Source organism: Egretta garzetta, unplaced genomic scaffold (assembly GCF_000687185.1).
Source record: "Egretta garzetta isolate BGI_Z169 unplaced genomic scaffold, ASM68718v1 scaffold323, whole genome shotgun sequence".
Taxonomy (NCBI): domain Eukaryota; kingdom Metazoa; phylum Chordata; class Aves; order Pelecaniformes; family Ardeidae; genus Egretta; species Egretta garzetta.
In genome coordinates, this window is record NW_009259435.1 from 4,258,208 (window position 1) to 4,275,563 (window position 17,356).

At 49.3% G+C, this 17,356-nt stretch overlaps 1 protein-coding gene across 1 annotated transcript in view; it reads right to left on the reverse strand.

The window, feature by feature from the left end:
* MOGAT2 (monoacylglycerol O-acyltransferase 2) overlaps nucleotides 1–17,356 on the reverse strand; it is a 28,188-nt gene that overhangs the window by 5,353 nt on the left and 5,479 nt on the right. The window contains 1 exon segment of the mRNA XM_009637146.1: nucleotides 12,231–12,409. Within this exon segment, the coding sequence (XP_009635441.1) occupies nucleotides 12,231–12,409 (179 nt within the window).

A 17,356-nucleotide genomic window follows, 5' to 3' on the forward strand; every position in this document is an offset into this window, starting at 1 on the left:
GGTAGAGTCCTCCTCCCTGGAGGTATTTAAAAGAAGGCTAGATGAGGTGCTTAGGGCCAGGGTTTAGTGGTGGGATGTCAGGGTTTGGTTAAAGGTTGGACTCGATGATCTCAAAGGTCTTTTCCAACCAAAGTGATTCTATGATTCTATGATTCTAAGGTTAGCCATCAAAGAGCCACCATGAACTTCCAAAGAGCTCAAAGGCACTTGTGCTGAAGAAGAACCAAAGCCCTGCGTGTTTTAATGTGTCGCCCCACCGAGTACCCTGGTCCCATCCGCACTTGGGGAGCAGCTAATGGTGCATGAGTTTTCCTAGAAGCAGCCAGAACCGCAGGTTAATCACGAGGGTGTATTTTACTTTCTTACATCGTGGCTAATTTCCCATCTGTCCTAAGGCACTGTTGACTGTACACATGTGCCCATTCAAGCGCCTGCTCCTAATGAGGGGAATGGACAAACAAGAGTCCCACCGCTGCCCGGGTGCAGAGGTGCCAAGGCAGGAAGAGGGGCAGATGGCTGAATTACTAAGTGCCCAGGGCCCCTGCCACCATTTGCTCATTTTTGAGTAATCTCAGCTTGCATCAATGCTGCATTCATCTTTGGCTTCCAAACAGCCTTTCATCTCTGCGTGATTTGTAAGCAGAGAGGCGAGAAGCTCAGGTGTGTTAGAAACCACTAAATCTCCAGCTGTGTGTGCGCAGGGTGGTGACAAGGAGGGGGTGACAGCAGGCTCAACCCCTGGTCACACCGCAAACTCACACCAACCCTACTTGATAATGAAGAGTTGAACCCAGGGTATCCATTGAGCTGTGCAAACTGCTTCAATGGGAGAGTTCACCTGTGCTAAGACACCGCACATCTTAAAAAACCCTCCTTAAGAGACATCCAGCTGCTGCCTTGGTGCTCACCCCAATGAAAGGGGAGGGAGGAGAGGAAAGGAAAGAATGAAGAATAGGGCCTGCAGCGATAGCACAAGGGATGATGGTTTTAAACTAAAAGAGAGGAGATTCACACCTAGATATAAGGAAGACATTTTTTAGGATGAGTGTGGTGAGACACTGGCCCAGGTTGCCCAGAGAGGTGGTAGATGCCCCATGCCTGGGAACATTCCAGGTCATCTCCAGCCTGATCCAATTGGAAATGTCCCTGCTCATGGCAGGGGGGTTGGACTGGATGAGCTTTAAAGGCCCCTTCCAACCCAAACCATTGTGTGATTCAATCTCTGATAAGAAGTGAGGGAAGAGAAGAGGGCCATTATGTCCCCTTACAAAGACACCCACCAACCAGCCATCTTTCCAGCTCTATTTCAGACTGATCAAGCTTGGTCTTGATGCTTTCCATTGAGATCACCTTGTGATTTATTTTATTTGCTGTAGTGCCAACCTGTTATCAAATACTGCATTTTTCATTAGCTCTGCGTTAACACATTATTTTCTGGGCTTTTTTTTGTTTTCTTGTTTGTTTTTTAGGGCTAATTCTGGCCACAGACAAAGCCCAATGCAACCCCCAGCTTTTATGGTGCCCCTGGATAGCATATCTGTCACTGATAAAGGATTCCTCACCTCCCTAGTGGCCTCAATGCCGCTAAAGCCTCAAGTCCTAGCAACCATTGTTCTGAATCGGGCCTTTTAAACCACACACATGTTTTAGAGCCTGATCATGATCTATGTATCTGACTCTATGTATCCTATGTATCCGGCTGACAGGAACCTCAAGAAGTTCAAAAAGGAGAAGTACAAAGTCCTGCACCCAGGGAGGACCAACCCTACACACCAATACATGCTGGGAGCCACCCAGCTTGGCAGAAAAAGACCTGGGGGTCCTGGTGGACACCAAGTCGAATATGAGCCAGCAATGGGTCCTCACAGCAAAGGTGGCAAATGGTGTCCAGGGCTGCATTAGATCTATTGCCAAGCAGGTGGATGGAGCTGATCACTTCCCTCTACTCAGCACTGGGATGGCCACACCTGGAGTACAGCATCCAGTTTGGGGTGCCTCAATACAAGAGACACAGATATACTGGAGAGAGTCCAGCAAAGGGCCACGAAGGTGATAAAGGGACTGGAGCCCCTCTGCTCTGAGGCCAGGCTGGGAGAGTTGGGGGTGTTCAGCCTGGAGAAGAGAAGGCTGCGGGCAGAGCTGAGTGCGGCCAGTCAGGGCTTAAAGGGGGCCCAGAGGAAAGGGGGGGACAAGCTTTTTAGTAGGGCCAGCTGGGACAGGACAAGGGGGGATGGTTTGAAACTGAAGCAGGGGAGGTTTAGACTGGATGTAAGGAAGAAATTCTTTCCAGTGAGGGTGGTGAAACCCTGGCAGGGGTTGCCCAGAGAGGTGGTGGAGGCCCCATCCCTGGGAACATTCCAGGCCAGGTTGGACGGGGCTGTGAGCAACCTGATGTGGTTAAAGGTGTCCCAGCTCCCTGCAGGGGGGTTGGACTGGATGGCCTCTAGGGGTCCCTTCCCACCCAAAACATTCCATGATTCTATGGTTCTATGATTCTATGATTCTATGAAAGGAGGGTGCAAAGAGGACAGACCCAGGCTCTTTTCAGTGGTGCCCAGTGCCAAAGACCAGAGGCCATGGGCACAAACTGAAACACAGGAAGTTCCTTCTGAACATCAGGGAACACTTCTTCCCTGTGAAGGTGACTGAACACTGGCACAGGTTGTCCAGAGAGGTTGTGGAGTCTCCATCCTTGGAGATATTAAAAAAACCATCTAGGCACAGTCCTGGGCAACCAGCTCTGGGTTACCCTGCTCGAACACAAGTTGTTGGACCAGATGACCTTCCAACCTCAACCAGTCTGTGGTTCTGTGATTATTGAATCCCTGCTCTAAGCCATGGGCAGCTAAGAGGGTAGGTGTCTGGTCACTGAAAAGTTGGTGGATCTGGTTAATTTTTCTGCAAGAGCTGTCCCCTGCAGTAGCACTGACCACATCCTAGTGACTTAGTTGAATTATTTGCCTCTTTCAGCTTTGCAAATTGGGCTCCTTCCAGGGCATAAGCAAGGGAGGGGAGAGAAGGTCTCCTTTTTGTCACAGTGTCTGCTCACACTTGGATGATTTGGCCAGATCTTACAGAGAAACCAAAGAGCTTGGACAAGATTGAGAAGGAAATCTGCAGCAGAGACTCGGGCAAAGTCTCTTACGCTGTAGGTCAGGCCTCTGGACTCTAAACCACCCTTCTCCTTCTGGAAACTCTTTAACACAGAAACTCAATCCTCCTATCTGGACTGTTCCCACTGTTTATTCTCTTCTCCCCTCTCCTCCTGCCAGAGGTCAACCTCTGTTCCCAAAGTGCCAGGAAAGGCAATAGCTGACACAGCACAGCCCGGCTCTCTCCTGCGCTCCAGCCCCAAAGTGCTTAATGGGGCTGGGGTTGAGGTGCAGAGGGGTGGGATTCTCCTCCCTCCCTGCTTGGCCGGGTTGTCATTTCCACACCCACCGGATGGTATCTGCTGCTTCAGTCTTTCTGCGTGAGTTGAATCTTTAATAATTGTCAAAGGACTTAAGGGTCCAGCCAAGCTGGTCTGTGCGTAAACATCTGAGTGAGACAAGTGCTTGACTTGAAGTTTTCTTGGTAGGACAAGAGCAGTTTCTCATCTCAGAGGCATCTGAGGGTTACCAAATAAATGTGTACGACCTGTGGTTCGAAGGCAAGGAGCTGTTATCAGCTCATGGTTGTGCTCTACAAACTTGCTGGTCAACAGCTGGCTGAATATGAGCCAGCAGGGTGCCCAGGTGGCCAAGAGGGCCAGCGGCATCCTGGCTTGTATCAGGAGTGGTGTGGCCAGCAGGAGCAGGGCAGGGACCGTGCCCCTGTGCTGGGCACTGGGGGGGCCGCCCCTCGAATGCTGGGGTCAGGGTTGGGCCCCTCCCTCCCTGAAGGACCTGGGGGGGCTGGAGCGTGTCCAGAGAAGGGCAGCGGAGCTGGGGAGGGGTCTGGAGCCCCAGGCTGCTGGGGAGCGGCTGGGGGGGGTGGGGGGGGTTAGCCTGGAGCAGAGGAGGCTGAGGGGAACCCTCATCGCTCCCTACAACTGCCTGAGAGGAGGGGGGAGCCGGGGGGGTCGGGCTCTGCTCCCAGGGAACGAGCAATGGCATGAGAGGAAACGGCCTCAAGTTTTGACTGGGGAGGTTTAGGTTGGACATCGGGAAAAATTTCTTTACTGAAAGAGCGGTCAAACATTGGAATACGCTGCCCAGAGAGGTGGTGGAGTCCCCATCCCTAGAGGTGTTCAAAAAACATGTAGATGTGGCACTTTGGGACATGGTGGTGTTGGGTTAACAGTTGGACTTGATGATTTTAGAGATCTTTTCCAACATTAATGATTCTGTGATTCTGTGATTCTAAACTGAGCCATGGGTTTGTCGGCTTCCCCAAGCTTCAGCATGGTCGGGATGCTGGCTTGTTTCTTGGCTGCTGATAGTGGTAATGACCCCTTGTCAAAGGTGTTATGAGTCCTTCCAGATCCCAGATCTGGGATGATCTTGGCCTTCCCAACAAATGAACTTCAATTTATGTTTTGAAGGATGAGGTCTACTTTATGCTTCTCCTTCATGAAGAAATATCTTGATAGCAATGGTTGCTCAGCACTCACAATGATTACTCAGTAGCAGAAACCCCCCCTTTATTCTGTCTACTCAAATGTGGGTCCAAGACATGGGTGAAACCCTGCCCCAGCTCCCACAGGGACATGGTGAGACCTGCTCTGTGTATTGTCAGCCACGTTAGGGAAATGCATACGCAGACTTTCAGGAGCTCTGATAAGAGCCCACGTACCAGTCAGGATCTCAATCAAATTAATCCAAATTAATGTAAACTGGATTAGTTAAACTGTATTAACATCCCAAGTAGATGCTCTTAGCTGGAATTAAAGTGACCTTTGTTTGGTATTTGTTTTGTTTTGTTTTTTTAAATTAATTTTGCAGCCAAATTAAGCTAATTGGAATTAGGGCTTCTGAGTGACTGTATCAGCACAGGAGTTCAGCGCTGGTTTAACAAAGCTGCTTTAATTCACCCCTCGAGATGTGGCTGGGGTTTTCTGGTTGTCCCCTATGGACTGGACTGTCCAGCCCCGAATCACAGGAAGAGAGAGATGGGTGATTCCCCATGCTGCACTAAAGCTTGAGGAAAGTAAAATTCTCGACGAGTCCAAAGGGTTGGAGGGCTGGGTGCTCCAGCATGCCCTGGAGATGATACCCAGGCCCGCAGCCAGCATTGTTTGCAGGGCTGGAGGGATTAAAAAGTCATTAAGTGAGGAACGAGATCAAGTCAAGTTGAGATGAGTATGGGCACTGCACGGTGCTTGCCATGCCGGGGGACATGTAGGCAGGGAGAGCACTGACATGCCATGACATTGCATCCTTAGGGATTAAATGAACACGTGGTGGAAGGCAGGGAGCAGCACGGTATCACCCCTGCAGCAATTCGCAGAGCAGAGGAGGATGTGGTTAGGAAAGCTGGTCAGCAAGCTTGTGCCTTTTTCATTTGAAGTCCCCCAAACTGAATTGCTAACGTATTTCTATCCTCCTCTGGCCCCAAACTTGGTTTCCAAGGATATGTTCATTAATCTGCTCTTAAGTAGGATAAACCTTCTTTCAACTTTGTCCTAAGCAAATCCTCAGGTCCCTTGCTGTCCACCTGGGCACCTCCAAAGAGCATCTCTTGCAGGACAAAACATGTAGCCCGAAACCCAACCAGATCCAAAGAAGGAGAAATTGTACCAAGGAGAAGAGAAGCAGGTAGCCCACTCAAGGGTGTCCAAATGGGAGACCAAAGGAAGGGCAAATGTCTGAGTACTGTCAGCAGCTCCTGAGGAAGACGGGGTTTAGGTCCCAGCAATGGCAAGAGTCTGAGAGGGCTTTAGGCACAGGGGTTTTGTCCAGGTGCCATAATACCAGGTCAGAGCTGTGTTTTCAGCAAGAATCGGGGAGTGTGAACAGCCAGGTGGGTTTAAACTGAGTTAGGATGGGACTTCATCACCCTCAATCCCAAGGCTGGATTAGGATCGCAGCTCCAAAATGCCCATGTCCTCCCTTGCTCTTGTGTGATGCTGGTTTTTGGGTCTTGTAGGGCCTCCCTTACCCAGTGACTTAGCATGTTGGTTGGCACTGCAGCTGGTGGGACATAGCCCTCCGGTGGACCTGACCTTAGCGGTGGCCTATCTCTTACTTAAGGTCACCCGAAGGAAGAGAAGAGAGGGCCAAGACATGGGACAGAGAAGCTCCTCAGAAAAGGGGAGAGAGGTGGCTTTGGGCCATTTGGCCATGTCTTGCTTTTGCCCTAACAATCCCTCTTCTGCCAACAGAAGGAAGCAAAGTGAACAGCCAAGACTGCTGGAAATCAAACATGGTATTTAACATCATGGGCCATGATATAAAATCCCCAGTTACAAATAATACCACTTTTCTATGAAAAAAGGGTCTTGGTTCATGCAAACTTGGGCCGTCCCCTCTCTGCAACACCTTGTACTTCCCCAGAACCACAACACACTCAAATAACCCCGTAATGGCTTATGCAACTAAGAGACTGAATGAGCTATGGGATGGAGCCATCCCAAATCACAGGTCCTAGGGGTCAACTAATTCTCCAATAACTCATTTTGGTTACGCTAACAAAAAATCAATAATGCCAGCAAGTCCCCAAGCACAATGACAGAGGTTGGGACTCTGCCAGTTGCTATAGATAATAAGGCCCAACTGTCACTTAGATAACCCCAAGGCTGGTAAGAAATGTCCTGTGGCTTTTTACGAGGGAAAAACAGTGCAGTGAAGACCACAAGGACCTTCTCTGCACAGCAGGCACTTTTCAGGCTGCCCTGATTAAAACTGGTAAGATGGTGCCTGCTGGGGTTGCTCTAAATGATGACAGCACCTGAAGACAAAATTTGTCCCTCTAAGACCTTAATTTTGGTAGATTTAACTTGTAACCCAGGTTGTGTGATCTAACAGTGAAATGTCTTGTCTAAGCCAAGCACCCAGCCTCAATTTATAGTCAGCAAGAGAGATGGTGATTTCTGTTTGAGGACTACACTAGACATGGCTCTTGTCAAGCTTATGCTTTCCCCATTTCACCTCAGTCCTCACCTTCTACACGTCCATGGTGCTCCTCAGCTGAGGTTACCAAAGCACCTTGTCTGTATGAGGGTGGTTGGTGACAGCAGCCTTACAGTGGCAGGAGGGGATGGGGTTGGGGGGAAGAAGCAGTGAAGATGTGCATTTGCTTGGCCATGTGTTGGAGAAACCTGATTTTACTGTAATGCTGGGTGTATCCTTCATAATAAAGATGCTGGGCTGATAAATGATGGGGAAGGGACTTTGTGAATGGAGATAAGGGTTTGGGGAGACACCTGGCAGACCAACTATTGACTACTTTTTGAACAGAGCATAGGTAGAGCAGATCATGGTATCCAAAATCTCTCTGGAGGCAACACCAACCCCCAGCAGGCATCGCTGGATGCATTCTGCCCCAAACAGATTAATTTTGCACCTTTTGGGTTTATTGTCCACCAGGACTCCCAGGTCCCTCTCAGCAGAGCTGCTATCTAGCAGATCATCCCCCAGCCTGTATTGGTGCATGGGGTTCGACCTCCCCAGGTGCAGCACTCGACACTTGCCCTTGTTGAACTTCATCAAGTTCCTCTTTGCCCAACTCTCCAGCCTGTCCAGGTCCCGCTGAATGGCATCACAGCCTTCCGGCGTATCAGCCACTCCTCCCAGTTTTGTATCATCAGCGAACTTGCTGATGGTGCACTCTATCCCCTCGTCCAGGTCATTGATGAACAAGTTGAACAAGACCGGGCCGAGTACCGAGCCCTGGGGAACTCCACTAGCTACTGGCCTCCAACTGGCCAGTTTGTGGGATCTAACAGTGAAATGTCTTGTCTAAGCCAAGCACCCAGCCTCAATTTATAGTCAGCAAGAGAGACGGTGATTTCTGTTTGAGGACTACACTAGACATGGCTCTTGTCAAGCTTATGCTTTCCCCATTTCACCTCAGTCCTCACCTTCTACACGTCCATGGTGCTCCTCAGCTGAGGTTACCAAAGCACCTTGTCTGTATGAGGGTGGTTGGTGACAGCAGCCTTACAGTGGCAGGAGGGGATGGGGTTGGGGGGAAGAAGCAGTGAAGATGTGCATTTGCTTGGCCATGTGTTGGAGAAACCTGATTTTACTGTAATGCTGGGTGTATCCTTCATAATAAAGATGCTGGGCTGATAAATGATGGGGAAGGGACTTTGTGAATGGAGATAAGGGTTTGGGGAGACACCTGGCAGACCAACTATTGACTACTTTTTGAACAGAGCATAGGTAGAGCAGATCATGGTATCCAAAATCTCTCTGGAGGCAACACCAACCCCCAGCAGGCATCGCTGGATGCATTCTGCCCCAAACAGATTAATTTTGCACCTTTTGGTATATTTTCTGCAATTTTAAGACCCAGCTGAGCTCAGCCATGCATTGCAGGCCTATAATGAGGGCGTATTAAAAAAAAAAAGAATTAGAACAGGTTTAAAATACAAGGGGGTGAAGCAGAAATAACTTTCCTGGGCAATGCACTGGACTCCCCCCCTTGGATTCTCAGTGCTTTTTAAAAATCACCTAAACTTCTTCAGGTTCTGCCTGACTCTATAGATCCTAAAACCCTAACTAAAACTAATTTAGCTCCTAGGGGAACAAAGCGAGCAGCGAAGCCGTACTTGCGCAAGAGTGGTATCGGCAGAGGGTGCTCCTTGCACGTGCTGCAGAGGACGGCTCGGAGCCTGCAGGCTCCCACTTGCCAGATGCCCGCTGCAGCAAAGTGCAAATTCATGCTGCCCAGATTCCCGGAAAACAGATGCTTATCCCAAGCTCTCTTTCCTTCCTCAGCTGCAAACATGCCCAGAGATCCCTTAAAAGCAGCATTTAAAGCCACTTCCTAAAATAAAACAGCAGGCAGCTCTTCCTTCCTCCAGACACTGATGCTTGGCCATGCTAAGTTTGCTGCCAGGATCTGGAAGGATTAGGAGCCACATTTAATCCTCCCAGAATGCCTAATCCTCCAGGGCTGAACGAACTCAATCTACACACAAATATGTCCCGGGGTGCTGCGTGTCCACCCATCCGTCTCCCCAAATCCCACTCCCCTCATGCCCTTGTTCTGGCTGGGGCTTTGGGCAAGTGCGAGGTCCATGGGAGAGCGTGCAGCTGCCTGAGCTCAGACCAAAAGCTCAGCTCAGAGCAGCGTACAGGATGGCAAAAGCAATATTTATGATGCTTAACTTGCACATTGCGAGGAACAACTGAGCCCATGCTCGGAGGTATGAAATGAAATACCTTCCATGCAAGGAAGCAAATGCATTTGAGGGTTTTAGGTGGGGTAAAAGCTGGCAGATGGGGGATACAAGAGAGTATAAAATCAGGAATGGCGTGGGTAGGTGGGAGAGGAGTTGTTTAGGCTAACTAGGGAGTTTTCGGTGGAATGAGCAGGGTGCAGGGAAGCCTCCACACAGCGCAGTTCACCTGGGGAGCCCCTTGCTGCGGGCTGTTGGGGACACCAAGTGTTCTTCTGGGCTCTTGTAGAGACAAATGGTAGCAGAATGCATACAGCAAGGGCTGTTAAAACCTATAGTCTGGCTTAGAGAGTCCTCGAGCAAACAAAGTGTGGAAGACTGAGGAAATGTTTTAAGGAAATAATATCACGTGATTGCTTGGTTAGAATAACCTTTTCATTATATTTTTGGTTTCCTCCGTTCTTTTGCAGAGCCCCCTCTGACTTCTCCCAGACCAGCAGCGAGAAAGGCTCCACCAAACCCTCCCTTGCCTTCACCCAGTGAGCTGCAGCCAAATCCAGTAGCCGTGCTCCCTCTACTGGTCTTACTGGTCCTGGTGCCGGTGGCAGTGGCACCCAGGGAGGGAAGGACAGACGGACAATGATGCAGTGTGGTGGTCAGGAGGGGTTTTGCATGGCCTTACAAAGGGAGAGGAGAAGAGGTATCTCTGGGCTGAGCTGGCAGCGGAGTTTTAGCAGAGAGGTTGGTACAGCACTGCCCAAGCGGCCCCTTACGGCCACAAATAATTTCAGCATATATATTGCATATAATCTTTACAGCCATATAAATAGCTCATAGCAATTCTAGCACTTTCTCAGTCAACGTTGAGAATAATTTATTGTGAATCCTTTTGGTGTTTCTTATTAAATGCCATAAAATATTACATGTCCCTTATGGTAAAACTCACCACGAGGTTTCCTGGGATGCGTTCCCCTTCCTCCCCAGAAGTCTATGATATACCTTTCTGGGGCCTTGCTTTGAAGGTCCTCCAGAAGCCCTTAAATCACAAGTTAAGCTCTGAGATTAGCCATAAAATAACTCATTGCATGTCCTCAGCATCACTTCCCACTATGCCTTCGAGCAAAGAAACTCAATGGTAGCAGGACATGGGCAAGGTAGACTTACTCTTCCAGGTGGTCCTGGAGAGGCTAAGGAAGATGTAGTTCACCCAGCTGAGACACGGGAAGTTTGGCTGGTGTGAATCAGCTTTCAGCACAAAATTAAGTGGATTTACTTTAAATTGATAAGACCTGCTCAGTTGGCTGTGCAAGCTGGGATTGCCTCTCACCTGACCTGGGTGCAACTGGTAGAGATAGATGTGCTGGGTTAAACCGGATCATAGAATCATAGAATCATAGAATGTTTTGGGTTGGAAGGGACCACTAGAGGTCATCGAGTCCAACCCCCCTGCAGTCAGCAGGGACACCGCCAACTAGATCAGGTTGCTCAGAGCCCCATCCAACCTGGCCTTGAATGTTTCCAGGGATGGGGCCTCCACTACCTCTCTGGGCAACCTGTTCCAGTGGTTTACCACCCTCATTGTAAAGAATTTTTTCCTTATATCTAGCCTAAACCTACCCCGATTTAGTTTAAAACCATTACCCCTTGTCCTAACGCAGCTGGCCCTACTAAAAAGGTTTTCCCCCTCTTTCCTATAGGCCCCCTTTAGGTACTGAAAGGCCGCAATCAGGTCTCCCCGCAGCCTTCTTTTCTCTAGACTGAACAAGCCCAACTATTCAAGTCATGGAACGATAGAATCATAGAATCCCAGGTTGGAAGAGACCTCAGGGATCATCTGCTCCAACCTTTCTAGGGAAGAACACAGTCTAGACAAGATGGCCCAGCACCCTGTCCAGCTGAGGCTTAAAAGTTTCCAATGTGGTGGAGTCAACCCCTCCCCTGGGGAGATTATTCCAATGGGTGACTGTTCTCATGGGGAAAAATTTCCTTCTCATATCCAATCAGGATCTCCCCAAAAGCAACTTGTGTCCATTCGCCCTTGTCCTCTCCATGTGTCGCCTCATAAAAAGGGAGTCCCAGGCCCTACTCTATGCAGGACAGACTCTCAACCTGGGATCTTGTTTTTCCTTTGGGCTGATGAGTCCTTTGGCTGTTTGGACTACTCACTTCATTTTACCTGGACTGCAGCACCCAGCTCCTGGTTCCAGGCTGCCTGGAGGCACATCTGTCTGCATCCCATCTGAGTTCCCTCAACGGGCAATGTTTCATTAAAGGAATTATCTTACAAATTCCCATAGCTTGGTCTACCCTAGAAACTCACTCCCTTGCATGGCCCATGAACTCTTCCGCTGCATCGCTCAGATTTGTACCAACTTGTGATGCTTTTGAGGCAGGACTTTGTGCTGGTCCATGCATTCATGTCATGCCAAGGGAATACCAGATAAAGAGTAAGGCCAAAGGCCTGCCACATGCATTAAAGTAAATCTGGAAGTGACACAGAAGTCCCTCTCAGGGGAACACCAACTCTGTGAGACTACCCAGTGCACACCCAGCTTTACCCATCCAGCCTCATCCCCAGCTGAAGGGGATGCTGACCTCGCAGGGCACCAGGGTCTCTTGGATTTGGGTCAAAACTTGACCTTGTGTCCACTGGGTAAATGCTGAGCAACCTGAAGAGCAAGAGTGTCACAATATAGACATGGAAAACAGGAAAAGGGAGATTTTTCCTAACTGCTGGAATGCAGCGAAGTTAAATGGGTGCATACAAGGCAGATGGTCAAAGGATGTGGTTGTGAAAATGGTGGTCTACATTTTTTCAAGGTCTTGCAGTAGTCTGGGAGCTGGGAAGAAAATCCTTCAATGCTGACCATGCCATGACTGCTGGCCCCAGATCCACCTCCAAACACCAGGGACAAAGGTGGTCCCTGAATCTCTAAGAGCCAATGGGATAGGTGACACTTACCGTGATGGGGAAATAGTCCCTCATGTACCTCCAGATGGCGCTGTTCCGGATGGCATGGATCCGCCTCCCGCCCTTGCTGGGTTTTTCCCTGTCTATGAACCACCATGCAGCGTACAGGGCACTGACCAGCCAAAAACGCGTGAAGAAGAGGCCGATGAAGGCAACTGTGCAGCACTGTGCTGAGAGAAAAGCCAAAAGCCAGGCAGTGAGTTGGCACTCGGGTTAAGTGGGCGTTAGGAATGATTCACCTGAAGGGCCTCAATGTGTTTGGACCTGGGATGGAGCCCAGCCCTTCACTGGGCTTCCTGCTGAAAAAAACCTGCTGAGTTATTTTATCAGTGTGAAGGCACCTTTTGATGCAAAGCTGTGGGTTTTTTCCTGTCTGCCCCAGGAACCTGGAAAGCAACCAAGCACCACCCTGGCAACAACCACCTGTTTCTCCAAAACCCACCATGTCCCCATCTTCCCACAAGACTGATGGACCTCACAGCATCCAGAGGGTACTTGTGGATCAGATCTCTATCCCTCTGCTGTCTGGCTTTTCTCTGGAGACAGTCTGACCTCTGCAATGATAATGCCCATGTTTAACCCCAAAACTCCTGCTAATACCCTCAATGGCACCCAGCATTTTGCAACAGCAGAAAAGCAGGGCAACTATGCCCTGTCTGTACAGTCCCCAATAGCTTTGTTCTGTGCTATTGATTCCCCATTTTAATTGTGTCTTGGATTTTTAATTTTTTATCTTCCCATATATAAGATCTTACTCTTTATTGATTTTGGACTTTTGCCTCCACTTCTTGGGTTCAGTCTCAACTCCAATCTTGGCCTCTAGAGGATTTTCGGTCCTTTCAGCTTGGTGTCATCACAGATTTTTATAATGCTCTATCTCATTCCCTAAGGCATTAATGACTTGGGGCTTTCCCAAGTCATTAAAGACTTTTCTGAGTTGCTTCCAGTCAGTCCTCAGCTTTGCCCTCTACATCCCACCTCCCTCATGCCTTCTATTTTGGCACAGGAACAAGAGAAGAAAAACCTGTGTGCAAACAAGCATCACTCGGTACATCAAATCCCACCCAAGCCCAATGCTGTCTGTCTGCAGAGACTGGGAAGTGTTGGTGGCTACCAAGCTGCCACCTGGTAAAGCAGATGCCCCAAAAAGTGCCTGGGAAGAGCTGTGTCCTCTCCATCTGTCCCTCTGGAAGCCTTGATGTGGTCTGGGAAGGAGGAGACTGAGCTAAAAAAATTCCCCATTCATCCAAGCCCTTTGCCTTCCCCAGCTCATGGGTTACACCATAGAATCATAGAATGTTTTGGGTTGGAAGGGACCCCTACAGGTCACCCAGTCCAACCCCCCTGCAGGGAGCAGGGACACCTTTAACCGGATCAGGTTGCTCAGAGCCCCGTCCAACCTGGCCTTGAATGTTTCATGTGTGGTGGTTATATATTTCGTTCTTCTCTGTGTCTCCATCACAGATCCAGCACTCAGGGCTCTGAAAGGCAAGAGGATGGAGATACCCTGTTCACCTTCAGCTTCAGCTATGAGATAGATGCATCCATCCCTTCATCCTCTGAGACCTGGATTTTCATCTTTGGGAGTCACCTGGCACCTGCCCTCTCCAGTTCATCTTAGCTAAGGCCTATTAGAGAAGAGGTATACGATGCTCTCATTTAAGACCTCCTTGTACCTCCTGTTTGCTTTTACTTAACAATAAATAAGTAGGTCTGGTTTGTAGTCTTTTTTTTTTTTTTTTTTTGTGATAAGTCACCCTGATCCCAGAGCTTTGCATGTAAAAACAAATCCCTGCCCCTTTTTAAAACATGGGCATGATGGTGCTGATAATTCCTATGAGGGAAAAACAAACAAACAAAAGCAATAACCTAGCAGGATCCTAAATCTCCTTAAAGCTGAAATGGGATCTTATGTCCTCAAATAGGCAGAAACACTGTGGCTCTCTGCAGGGCAGGAGGTCCAGCCTGCAATGCATCCTCCAGGTCGGAACGAGCCACTCCTGGTACCTGGTGCCACCCCTTTCAAATGCCACAGACACCATCTTTGGAGGTCTTCTGGAAAATGGCATCCAGCATGAAACAAAGCTCCAGGGTCCACATGACGCATAAACGCTGCTGGAGGAACAACGTGGAGGTTGCAGTTTTACTGCACCTGGGAGCCAGGTCATCAGGTCTGCTGCAAAACTGTGCGGTGCCTCATTCTCTTTTTATCATCCTGTGCAAAGCTCAAAGTACATTCTGCAAAACGAAGGAGTTGTTCTGGTCCAAATCCATGCACTTATCATCCAAGTGAGGTTTTATCTTGCAATTATATAATTATTAATACTTCCCTCGATTCATTTGCAAGTCAACTTTCTTTTTTTTTTCAGGGCAGAATTTGCACACAGTGACCTTCACTCAATCTTAAGATTTTTATATATATATATTTTTTTTTTGGTGCTTGTAAAATCTTACATTGTCCTGGTTGCTGTGGGAAAGGAGCCCATTCCTGTCCTGGAATGGCCCCTCTGTCTGGAAGTTGCTATGGATGGGACCAAAGAGACAGGAAAGTTCCAGAAAATGTACGGTTAAATCCTACTGTCTGCATCCAACCCAATCCCAGCCTTAGGCAGACACTTGATGATTTATGGGCACTCTGTACCGCTGCCTGGTGTGCAAGGGGGAGTCACCATAGCTGCTTGGATCACAGGAGATTGCTGTCCCCCTTCCAACTTCCTTGCAGACGTCTGTGTGTCAAGTCCTCAAACTCTTCAATGAGGCAGTGCAATCCCATCAGTAAGACACCAAGATTTTCTGGACCAGTAGCAAGACTTTTGCCACAGAGCTCTTGCTGCTTCCTGAAAGCCAAGTCAGGTCTCCAGGCTGGGTCTACCACCAGCCCCACTGCCCAGGACTTCATGCTCTTCAGCCTGGCTCCAGGGTCCCTTCCCTGGCACCGACCTGGCCTTTTTTAGGTTACACGGGTGACTCTTCACATCTTAGAGTCTTCTTGTTCTCCAAGCCACTGAAAAATAACATCCCACCCAAGAAAGGGCCAAATTCTACATCCATTTGAGCTAAGGGCTGAAAGGAAGGACTGTGCACCAGGAGACAACATCTATTTCTGCAAATCCCGAGTCTTTCCTGAACCCTTGTGGAAGGGAAAACACATTTCCCTTCCTCCATGGGTCATCTCCCAGAGGCAGAACTGCAAGAACAACCTAAAGCCACCTCCTTTCCCCTTCTGCTTCTTTTTGGAAGGACAGGGCAGAAGGGATGGGTGGCAAACAGGAATATTTGCTTGTTGCCAGCCTGTTCACCATAATCATTGCTTTCTTCTCTTGAGGGGAATCCCAGGAGGAAAATGAGGACCAACAAAAGTTTCTTGCCTGTCCTTCCCTGGACTGGGGACCACTTTGGAGCTGCCCAGATGAGATTTGTATTTCCCTCAGCATCTGCTTTCCTACAAACAACTGTCATTTTTCTGGGCCACCTGCCAGGCAAACACTTTAAAGGACATAAAACACATGGCATTAGGCTCTTGGCCAGGGAACCTCAGCAGATATCTCCCTCCTGGGACCAAACTTCAGCCTCTGTACAACCCACTGTGCCCACGAAGCAACCTGTAAAGTGCTGTTGGGTCTTGGAAATGCCAATGGAAGAGACAGCAATCTGCGTCATGATGGGGATAGGGGAAAACCTGCAAGCCCCCGGTTCATTAGAAACCCATCTTTGAACCCCATCAGCTGCCAGGGCTCTGCAGAGCCGGACAAGCTCTCGAGCATAGAATAATAGAATGGTTTGGGTTGGGAGAGACCTTAGAGACCATCTAGTTCCAACCCCCGGCTTGGTCAAGCTCTCCACAGGAGCAACCTCTCTGGTAAGGATGGGGACTGCAGGCGCATCAGGGACGCCAACGGCAATGAGATGTGATTACATCATGGCTCTGCCTCACTGCCTTTCCAGTATTCTTTAAGGGAAAGGAGGGAAGAATTACCTTTAGTATTCAGCCATAGCATCACTACAATATCTACCTTCCACATTTCTGCCCCCATAAGTCCGTTGGTTCCCAGCCTCAGGCCACAATCTCTCAAGCCATGGTTGGACACTCAGGAGGAATAGGCAGGTTTGGGGGTGCAGTTGCAAACAGATGTGATCCTCATCTCCTCCCTCTGCAGGTCTGGACTCTTGCGAGGTAGCCCAGCTGCACTCGCTAAATTGCTATAAAATGCCTTAAGCCCTTAAACAGAGCCCTTTCAAGGCAGACATCACCATGGCCTGCAAGAGGAGGTCTAAGGGCATCATCCACGTCTTTGCAATCACATCAGTTCAGTTATCTGAAAATAGCCAGAGAATCCTAGGCTGGCCTAGGATTAGCTGCTGCACTGCCTACTCTGCCATGGGAAGTGAAGAGAGCCCCCTTCAAACTAAAACCAAAACCAAAGTACCCTTGACAGGAAGGAAAGCTCCATACAGATCCTAAATCTTACACTTTCTGTTTAGGCCAGGTTTATCTGTGGATGCCTGTGGTGAGGGGTGGCTCTCGGTGAAGCAGTCATAGGACATTCCTGAACTGCGGGGCCACCAAGGTCTGCACACAGCGGGTCAACCAGGGGTGCTCCTGAAGCAGCTCTTCATGATCCAGGACCCAGCACCTCACATCACCATGGCCGTACAGGAGTCAGCAAGGAGAAGACACATCCATGCGGATGTCATGGCTTTCTTGGATCCCCTCACAAGCCAAGTGGTTTCCTGGGCTGGGCTCCCTCAAAGAAGATCAGAGCAAAAATGAAACATTTGGTGGTGGGTACCTTGTGCTAAGTAGTTTTGCTGTGAGATGCAAGTCCCTCCATGGATGAAAACATGAGTGTATCACAGACAACACACATGTGTATGCCCCAGGCTCCAAGTGAGCCGCAGGCTGGAAGCACATGGATGACTTTTCCGGCCAAGTCAAAACAGGGACCACGTCCCATCATAGTGCTGCTGGGCAAAGCATTGTTACTAACCCAGCATTTGCTCATGCAACCTGAAATAAAGAAGGCCAACCGTACCCTGGGCTGCATCCCCAGCAGCGTGGCCAGCAGGGCGAGGGAGGGGATTCTGCCCCTCTGCTCTGCTCTGGGGAGACCTCACCT